This window comes from Mustela lutreola, chromosome 1 (genome assembly GCF_030435805.1).
Source record: "Mustela lutreola isolate mMusLut2 chromosome 1, mMusLut2.pri, whole genome shotgun sequence".
NCBI lineage: Eukaryota > Metazoa > Chordata > Mammalia > Carnivora > Mustelidae > Mustela > Mustela lutreola.
The window spans coordinates 62,462,118-62,473,187 of NC_081290.1; the positions used below are offsets into that span (position 1 = coordinate 62,462,118).

General features: G+C 44.8%; 1 protein-coding gene across 1 annotated transcript in view; it reads right to left on the minus strand.

Annotated features, from left to right (window-relative positions):
• Positions 1–11,070, minus strand: part of OTOP1 (otopetrin 1) — a 34,824-nt gene extending 23,754 nt beyond the window's left edge. Inside the window, exon 1 of the mRNA XM_059144956.1 lies at positions 10,647–11,070. Coding sequence (XP_059000939.1) covers positions 10,647–11,070 — 424 coding nt within the window. The remainder of the gene's footprint in view (positions 1–10,646) is intronic.

The following is an 11,070-nucleotide window of genomic DNA, read 5'->3' on the forward strand; positions in this document are numbered from 1 at the left end:
CTCTGCCTACTTGTACTCTCTCTCTCTATCTCTCTGTCAAATAAATAAATAAAATCTTAAAAAAAAAAAGGGGGTGGGGGGACAACTGCGTTCCAGCCAACATGTCACCTGCTTGTCAGGGCAGAAGACAGAAAGCAATTTGAAGATAGGCTAGATATAATTCATTCAACAACTATTTGTTGAGCACCAACTATGGTCCAGCCACTGTCCCAGGCACTGGACACATAAAAAGGGCAATAAAATAAAGTGTCTGCTCTTGGTGAGTTTCACATTCTACTGGGAAGACAGAGAGTAGAGGAGGGGGGAATGTCATCTACATGACTCATCTGACAAAGGACTTAACCAAACAGTCAGTGAACTGAGGGAAAGTCCTCACCATTGGGAATATGAAAAGGAGAGGGAACAATGGTGAGAAATAAACTTAGCAAAAGATTGGAGAGGATGGATGTATAATGGAAGGAGGGAGGCACAGAGGGTATAAAATGGTAGGATGGTTGGGTGGATGGGTCAGAGGGTGAATAGTCCACTAGATACATAAATAAATTAATAGGAAAGAAAAACAGGATAAGAGAAATTAAATTCAAATTGATGAAGATAAACCCACTGGAGGAGCACCAGGGTGGCTCTGTTGGTCAAGTGTCTGACTTTAGGGCATGATCTCTGGGTCCTGGAATCGAGCCCCTCATTGGGCTCTGTGCTTAGTGGGATGTCTTCTTCTCCCTCACTCTCTCCCTCCACGCCTCCACTTGTCCTCTCTTTCTCTCTCAAATAAATAAATAAAATATTTTTAAAAGACTACTGGAAATGCATAATTTACATATTCTATTAAAAACTTTGTGATACAGAATAAAGTTGACACTGACTGGTGAGAAGCAGGCATAGAAAATATTTCAAAGGTCTCATGATAAAGAGATAAGCAGTAGATAAAGAGGGGCAAAAGAGAGAAGCAGGGGCACCTGGGTGGCTCAGTCAATTAAGCATCTGCCTTCGGCTCAGGTCATGATCTCAAGGGTCTGGGATGGAGCCCCATGTTGGGCTCCCTGCTCACCTGGGAGTCTACTTTTCCCTCACCCTCCACCTGCCCCCACTGCTGGTATGCACACTCTCTCTCTCTCTCAAATACATAATACATAAAAATCTTTAATAAAAAATTACAAAGAGAGAGAGAAGCAAATGTATTTCACAGATCTCATCTCAGTGGAGCAGAGAGTAAGTGGGGGGATCTTGGAGCCAGCAGCAATGTGCCTTGTTCGGGGAAAAGTTTGGTGTTTCTTTTGGGGGGTGGATAAGAATGGAGTTATATGCACCTGACTGTGAGAAGGAAGAAAGGAAAGACAGTCGTTAATTTAATAGAAAGACACAGTAAAATGTTCAAGTGCTCCAAAAAGCAAAAGTGGAGACCAACAATGAGTATTAAGGAGGGCACAGATTGCATGACGCATTGGTTGTTACACACAAACATTAAATCATGGAGCACAACATCAAAAACTAATGATACCCAGGAATAAATCTAAAGGCAAAGAATCTTTACTCAGAAAACTATAAAGTACTCATGAAAGAAATTGAGGAGGACACTAAGAAATGGAAAAACATTCCACGTGCATGGATTGGAAGAACGAATATTGTGAAAATGTCTATGCTACCTAAAGCAATCTAGACATTTAATGCAATCCCTATCAAAATACCATCAATGTATTTCAAAGAAATAGAACAAATAATCCTAAAATGTATATGGAACCTGAAAAGACCCCAAATAGTCACAGGAATGTTGATAAAGAAAGCCAGAGTTCGTGGCATCACAATTCAAGCTCTATTACAAAGCTGTAATCATCAAGGCATTATGATACTGGCACAAAAACAGACACATAGCTCAATGAAACAGAATAGAGACTCCAGAAATGGACCCTCAACTCTATGGTCAACTGGTCTTTGACAAAGCAGGAAAGAATGTCCAATGGGAAAAAGACAATCTCTTCAACAAATGGTGATAGGAAAATTGGACAGCCACATGCAGAAGAATGAAACTGGACCATTTCCTGACACCACGCACCAAAATAGACTCAAAATGGGTGAAAGACCTTAATGTGAGATAGGAATTCATCAAAATCATTGAGGAGAACACAGGCAGCAACCTCTTCAACATCAGCCGCAGCAACTTCTTTCTAGAAGTATCGCCACAGACAAGGGAAGAAGGACTTATTGGGACTTCATCACGATCAAAAGCTTTTGCACAGCAAAGGAAACCATCAACAAAACCAAAAGACAACTGACATAATGGGAAAAGATATTCACAAATGACATATCAGATAAAGGGCTAGTATCCAAAATCTATAAAGAACATATTAAACTCAACACCCAAAGAACAAAGAATCCAATCAAGAAATGGGCAGAAAACATGAATAGACATTTCTGCAAAGAAGACATCCAGGTGGCCAACAGACACATGAAAAAGTGCTCAACATCACTCATCATAAGAGAAGTACAAATCAAAACCACAGTGAGATACCACCAGACACCAGTCAGAATGGCTAAAATTAACAAGTTTGGAAATAACAGATGTTGACAGGGATGTGGAAGAAAGGGGAACCCTCCTACACTGTTGGTGGTAATGCAAGCTGGTGCAGCTACTCTGGAAAACAGTATGGATGTTCTTCAAAAAGTTGAAAATAGAACTACCCTACAACCCAGCAATCGCAGTACTGGGTATTTATCCTAAAGATTAAAATGTAGTGATCCAAAGGGGCATGTGCACCCGAATATTTATAGCAGCAATGTCCATAATAGCCAAACTATGGAAAGAACCTAGAGGTCCATCAACAGATGACTGGATAAAGAAGACATGGTATATATATACAATGGAATACTATGCAGCCATCAAAAACCTGATATCTTGCCATTTGCAAAGACATGAATGGAACTAGAGGGTATTATGCTAAGCAAAATAAGTCAATCAAAGAAAGACAATTATCATATGATCTCTGATATGAGGAATTTGAGAGGCGAGGCAGGGGTCATGGGGGGTAGTGAGGGAAAAAAATGAAACAAGATGGAGGGAGGGAGGGACACAAACCCTAAGAGACTCTTAATCTCACGAAATAAACTGAGTATTTCTAGAGGGTGGGGGAGATAGGGAGAAGGTGGTTGGGTTATAGACACTGGGGAGGGTATGCGCTATGGCGAGTGCTGTGAAATGTGTAAGCCTGATGATTCACAGACCTGTACACCTGGGGCAAATAATACATTATATGTTAATAAGAAAATAATTATGTACTGTAAGGTGACTAACAGAACACAATAAAACTAAATTAAATTAAATTAAATTCTGCTACAGTGGAAAAAAAGGAAAATGAAGGAAACAATATGTAAAAGAAATAATTATAATCATCATAAAGAAAAATGGGAAAAAAGGTCAAGTATGCAAATCCTTAACAGTAAGTGAGAATGATCTAAATCTCCCATTAATTAGACAACAAAGATGAGAACATTGAACATAAAAACAAAACCTAACTGTATCTCTTTTTATGAATCACTTTTCACTTAGTAGCAATAGAAGAAAATCAAAGTGTGCACAGAGAGATATTGCAACTGAAGGGAAAGCAGAAACAGGTCTGATGTCAGACTGTATGCAATTTAAGTTAAAAGGAATAAATAGGATAAAGAATCCCTTCACCGGTATCATCACACATGAAAAAGAAAACATAATGTATGAGGAAGATATAATAGTCCTTTGTCTGCCAAATAAAACAGTTTTTGCCTTGTATATCTACCTGCTACTTTAATTTTTTAATTTAATTTTGATTTAATTTAATTAATTAAATTTAATTAGATGTATTTAATTACAATAAAATTATAATTAAATTATATATCAATTATATAAATAAATATATCTATATAAATATAAATTAATTGTTTGATTAAATATAATTTAATTATATAAATTAAAATAAGTTTAATTTATAAACATATAACATACATAATATATAATGCTATATATAAAATAATTATATATAATTAATTAATTTAACTTAATTTCACTAATTTAAAAATAAAATTTAAATTTTTAAAGATTTATTTATTTATTTGAGAGAGAGTGCACGTGCGTGTGAGTGTGATTGGGGGGAGGGGGTGGGAGAGAGGGAAGGAAAGAATATCAAGTAGACTCCCTGGCTGAACATGAAGCCTGATGTGGGGCTCGATTCCACAACTCTGAGATCATGACCTGAGCAGAAATCAGGAGTCCAATGCTCAGCTGACTGAGCCATCCAGGCGCCCTCCGACAACCTGCTACTTTAAAGAGATAAAATGAAAGATCTGGTAGGATGGAACATAAGGCACAGAAGAATTAAATCACATTATAACCCATAAACTTGGTTTTATAATATCCCTTTGCACACCTCAAAAAAAGAATATATGATTTTGGATATCAGTGGAGTATCAACAACAATCAAGTAAGCTGCTTGCCACCCTCATAGGGCTGTAGAGGAGGTTAAATGAGTCACTTTATGAAAAGCACCAGAAGAGTGCCTCACATGTAGGAAATCCTATAAAGAGATGCTATCATCATTGTCATCACATGCAACCATAAAGAAAAATTTAACGAATTAGAACCCAGTAGAAAGTTTCCCAACCACATCACTTGCGACTAATCCTACTGGGTCTAGTGTTGGCAGAGGGAGACCCCTCCTCTCTTAAGCACCCAAATCCCCACTAGGAGTCTGAAATCTTGAACTGCAGGCTCTTAGGGGAAGAAGGTCCCACAGAGTCAATCTATAATCCCCCACGTCACACAAGAATGCTTCCCAGTGCATCATGATTAGCAACCAATGGGTCTCCATCTGGACATGCCCAGGGCTGGGAGGCTCACTATCTCTCAAAGCACACCCTTCCATCACCAGCTGGAGCTTATATTAGAATGTTCTTCCTTACACTGAACTGCAATCAGCCTCCTAGAACTGCCATTCTCTTCTGGAGAGTCTGTCATTATTCACTCATCCATCTGTCCGTCCATCCATCCATCCTTCCATCCATCCATTTCCTTGATGATTCAGTAAATACCAGGTGCCACTCGTTATGTGTCAGGCACTGTGCCAGGGACTCAGGATATATTGGGGGGGGGGGCACATTCAGACAAGAGCTCTGCCTATGAGAGCCCCAGTCTGGTTACTGACAAAGTGAAGAACAAAATATCCTGCTTGATTAGGGTTAAGAAAAAAACGTAGGACGCTCCGAGACCATACAGTCTGGGAGCCACACCTGGTCTGAAGGGATCAGGAAAGGCTTCCCTAAAGAAGTGACTCTGTTTTCTGGAAACCAGAGGATAGCCTTGAACTAACTGGAGTGAAGCTGCACCATTTTCTACCCTGCTCTATCCTCTGTCCTCTAGTGTCCTCAATACCCTTGCATTCCTCCTAGGGCCTTCCCTTCTGCAGGTGCCTGTGCGATGCTCCAAGGGGGGACCTGTACTCCCCATATGCAGTGTGATTTTCTTTCTGTGAATGTCAAACCAGCATCATCTTTTTGGGCAGCACCATCATCTTACTGATGCTGGAATTCTGGCGTTGTGTTTTGTATTTTCTATCAGACAAAAAAAAATCTCATCCAAAAAAAAATATATATATATATATGTAAGAAAAAGGATGCTTTTAGGCAAGAGTCCCTCATGGTAATCCCAGGCTACGTCTTAGGAGTGTGTAGTTCCTGTATTTTGTGTATTCTTTTTGCGTTTTTAAACTATTTTTAAGGTTTGGTTTTTTTTTTTTCCAGACTCCAGCAAAAACAGAAGACCTTCCTCTGGGGATCCCTGCCTGAATCCTCAAGCCTGCACCCTCGGGCTACTCTTCTGCCCTCCACCCATCTCCTACACTTGCCTATCATCATGCTAAATCATTTATTTCATAATAAGGCACATCTATTACTATGTGCTAAAGGCTTCTAAGCATTTTATTGTGTACTAACTCACTGAGTCTCATCACAACCCCATGTGAGTGGTGGTATCATCATCCCCATTTTACAGACAAGAAAACAGAGGCAAAAGTAGAGCTCCATGCTGGGGGTGGAGGCAAGCCCTCAGCCAGGATACTCTGCTGCCCCTCACCGTCCCCATGGTGCTTGCCCTCTCCTGCATCCCTCCGTGCAGGGCCATGCCTGACCGTGCTAACATCCCCAGAGCCCAAAGAGTCCTGGGAGCTCAGGCCAGTCTGTCAAACCAAACCCAACCAACAGTCCTGCCCAATCACCCCAAGAGTTTCCGCCCTGTGCGCCTTCTCTGTTGCTCTCTGCTAGTTCCCAAGATCCTCCTGCTCGACGAGGAAGACAGAAAGCAAGAAGGAAGGAGACTTTTGCCTTCGCTGACAACTGTTGATATCATGCCATCTGCCCCTAAGTGAGGAGCTCAGCCGCCTCTCTTTCTTTCTCTGTTCAAACATTTCCAGTGATTGGGGAGCTCAGCACTCCTCCCGAAACCCAGCTTCCCAGTCTGGCAAATGGGGGTGATGATACCATCTCAAGAGTCACTGTGACCTTGAAAACATGTGACATTGAAACCTGCTGAGTGAAAGAAGCTGGTTGCGCCCGTGATGGATCATACGATTCCATCCAGAGGAAAGGTCCTGATGCGCAGATCCAGAGACAGGAAGTCGACAAGTGATTGCCAAGTGATTGCCAAGGCTGGGGTGGAGGGGGGCGGGGAGTTAGAGGTATAGAGGATGACAGCTAAAGCGGACAGAGTTTCTTTTCGAGATGGTAAAAGTGTTCTCCCACTGACTTGGGCGTGGTTGCACGTATCCGTGAATATACTACAAACCATTGACTCCTGCACTTCACTTGGGAGAATTGTAGAGCTTCTGGACTTTATCTCAACAAAGTCTGGGACACACTGATGTGGGACTTGCTATCCCTGTGGCGAAATCAGAAGCCACGAGAAACAAGGAGCGTATGGGAGACACTATGTCTGCAGAAGAATGAGGCTGTGAAATTAAGGTAAACATGCATTCTGAGGAGAGAGAGCAAAGTGAAGCCTAGACCAATGTTCATGAGCTTTCACCTGCCACAAAGTCAGCAGGGTGGGCTGGGATCCCCCCGGCACCCACCCGACAGCTCAGCCCCATGATAGCTCATCCAGGGTTCTGCGATCCTGGCATTATCCCTGGTGGTTTCTCAGGAGTTCCAACCACACTTCCAGACTGTGGGTCCCCTGAGTGTCCAAACTGTTGCATCCTTGTGTCCTGTAGCCTTTGTCCCTCCCATCGTCCCCCTCTGCTGCTCCCTGCCCTCTTCTCACACACACACACACACACACACACACACACACACACACACGTGGACCCATCTCTTTAATTGACCTTCACTTACTCACAGGTGGGGACAGCTTCTTTCCCAAATCCGTCATCACATTCCCAACCTTGACGTCTACAGCCTGTATAACCACCACCACTAGGTTGGTCTTACATAAGCAGCTCACCTCTGCCCCTTTGCTTCCAGTCCCTTAAGGGACAATGAATATGGTGCTGTGAGCAGCCCATTTCCACCAGTAGGATGCTAGACAGAGATGCGATGTATCATATACATGGTACATGGGTGTGTCTCAGTCTAAGAAAAAAAATATACAAAAATCTGATCTTATAAAAGGAGTGAATCTGGGGGTATTATTCACAAGCATTAAAAAAAAAAAAAAAGGATCGCTATGACAATAATTGAGACAACACTTTGAGTGTACCCACATTCCGGTCACTCAATAAACACTCAAAAAACACTCAATAAAAAATAAATAAATAAAACAAGCTACTATTCTTACTGGCATTGTTCCCATAAGTTTGCATTAATAACACTTCCCTGGGCTTGAGACAGGGCAGTAACAACAACAACAAAATCCTACCACTGGTAAGTAAGCCACTGTAGTCTTAAGGGTCTAGAAACAGACAAGAAATAGGACCCTGGTAATTCACTAGATGAACAAGCTTTTCAATGGGTGTGCATGTCACCGCGCCCACTGGGCTGACTCGAGACATGGAGGTGGCTGTTTCTTTCAGAAAAAAATGAATCTCTTTACTTGGCAATCAGAGGAGTTGGATTAATAATCCATCATTTCTTCTAAAATTTTTAATAGGTCAATAGTTTGTGTCCCAAAGGAAATTTTCACTTTTTCACACCCAGTAGGTAGAACAGAATGTCTTCTACTCAAAGAAATGCCTCACAGCCCATACCAAGACCACAAAACTTTCTCTGGGAAATGTTAGTGCCCGGAATTCCACAGGCTGGCCCTTTCTCAGCACCCCAGACTTCGAAGGCTGTCACAGAAGCCGAGGCAGAGCTAAGTCAAACCTGTCTTTCCAGCTATGCTTCTAAAGAAAATCTCAGCCCCGGCTGAGGCATTTCTTCTTGGCACCCCAACGGTCTTTCCTCTTGGGACAATTAGCCTCTGGATTCTTTGATGAGCTGAAGCTCATTTGCAAGGATCAGAGTGCTTTGCAAACTGCATTCACTTAACATGGCTCTCCCAGATCTTCCCTGAAAGGCAACTGGAGTTCTCATTTTACTGACAAGGAAGCAGGGATTCAGAAGGTGAAAGTCTTTGACCTGGAACATGGAACCAAACCTTCCAGGGCCAGCACCATTTCCATTATCTACATACCTCATTTGAATGGTTATGTTATCACGATTGTTTAAAAAGCCACCATTTAATGAACACCTACTATGTGCTCTCTCGATATTGCCACATTTATTCTATCACCACTTGGCATCCAATAGACATCTCAAATGTAACAAGCCCAGAAGAGAAAACTTGATTCTGCATACCCACACCTGGTCCTCCCTCTGTCTTCCTAACGTAGGGAACTGGCACTACCATTCACCCACTGACTCAGATCCCAATGCCTGGAATCTTTCTGGAAAGAGGGAGAGAGAGAGGAAGAGCAGGGGAAGGAGGGGTGGAGAAGGGAAGGGGGCAAGGATAGAAAGAGAAGGGAATGGAGAGGAGTGAGGAAGAAAGGAATAAAAGGAGGAGGAGGAGGGAGGGAAGAAGGATGGAGGAGAAAAGAAGTGTGGGAGGGACAAAGACCAGATCCTTCCACTATAGGAAAGCATAGGTCAAAATCCGTGTGTAATATTTTTTAGCCTGTGTAAATCAATATGCTCAAAATATTTCATGCCCATTTGTTTGTGTGGGTGTTTGATATGGTGCTGGACTCCCTGCCATTCATGACCCTCCCTGAAACAACCATTTTCAGAACAGGAATTTGGGCAGCCTGGAGTTGTGTCCAGTTTTTCCAAAGGCAAGATGAACTAGACATAGTCCCTGAGCCTAAGAAGCCTAAAATCTTATCCAGATACCGGGCTCCTGATACAAGGTGGAAATTGACAAGGAGAGAGACACAGAGAGAGACACAGAATCCAGTGGGAGCGAGGAGTAGTTCATGGCAGGTAGGGTGGGGAAGATGGCCCTGTGCCAGACCTTTGAAGAGATGTGGGCGGGGTGGGGAAGGGATCTGTGATGGGCACCCAGTCTGCACCCAGCCACCAGTCACTCTCCCTCACCTGAAACTCAGAGGGTGGGCAGATTAAGTCACATGCCCAAGGTCAGGCAAGGATAAGGAAAGTCACACTCCAAGGGAAATTTAAATTCAGAACTCAAGAGAATTCAGGTAGAGATGTGTGATGTATTTGGTCTACACAGAGGGAGGTGTACCGGCTCTCTTTCAGACAGCAGCTTTCTCCAGGGCACACTCCCAACTCCCTCCTCCCCTTGACTCCACCAGGTCTATCTCCCTTTCAAGAGCAGAAGCTCCTGGCGGGAGGGGAACCTTCCATCATGACGTTTCAGTCTGGCCAGTAGGAATGAGCATGAACAAGGGCACCCTCCACTGCCCCCGTGTTGATCCACTTACCCATGACTCCATTCCTCTCAACTGCACGCTTTTGCATGCTTTTAGCATCTACTCTACACCAGACCCCGAGGAGGCTCTAGCAATAAGAAAGAAGCATCCCAGAGCTACCCTGGGTGGTGGGGGAAGGGGGAAAATCATCAACAAGAATGCTGTCCACGCAGGGCACAATGAGGGGTGGAGGAGTGTGGTCAGCACCTCAGAGAGCAGGGGGAATCAGAAAAGCATCACTGGGGCGGGGTGGGGGTGGGGGGAACCCTGTGCACCGCGGGGAACCCTGTGCACCGGTGGGGAGCCCTGTCTTGGAAGGCAGGGCAAAGGGAAGGCTCTGCAGGAGGAGGGAACAGAACATGCAAAGTCATGGAGACAGGAAGGAAACCTGGTGATGGAAACTAAGAGCCTTTCAGCCTGGAGCCCAGAACGAGAGCAAAGGAGGGGATAAAATGAGAGGCCCTCTGGGGACTGATCTTAGAACGCCAGGAACGGATAGGATAGGAAGCCTGGCCTCCCTCCTGGAGTCTGTGGACCTGAGGCGGGCATTTCAGCCAAGAAGAGATGTGAACAGGTTTGTGTGGCTGTAGGTCTTAAGACGGAATGTGTGACAAGAGCCTTAGGGCAGAGAGAGGAGGCTCCTGGACAAACCCGGATTACCAAAGGGAAAAAGAAAGAGAGAGAGAGAGAAAGAGAGAGAGAAGGGAAGCAGGAGGGGAGAGCCAGAAACGCTGTCGGAGGAGAGGATGTCACTTTGGCGGTCGCCCGGAGACTCACCACGGAGCCAGCGCGCGCCGGCGTGCGTGTCCTTGGGGCTGATAAGGCGGCGGTGCGCGGAGCTGCGACCCACGTACCACAGCATCCAGACCAGCTGCAGCAGCATGAGCGCGGTGAGGAAGCAGAGCAGGTCGCTCTTGCCCACCCCCGAGGCGTGCACGGCCCAGGCCAGTAGGAGCAGCAGCCCCGCCACGAACACTATCAGCCCGTACTGGCTGCTCAGCGCTTCGGCCAGCTTCTGCGGGACGCTGGAGCGGACGGCGCCCCGCGGAGGGGCCGGGGATGCCGGCGACCCCGCGTACCCCGGGGACCCCGGGACCGGGAGGCGGGGCGAGGGGCAGGCCGAGGGCCCCGACGACACCCTGCCCAGGGCGCCCCGAGCCGCTGCGGGGGGAGAGACGAGCACCCGCTGGCCCTCGGGCAT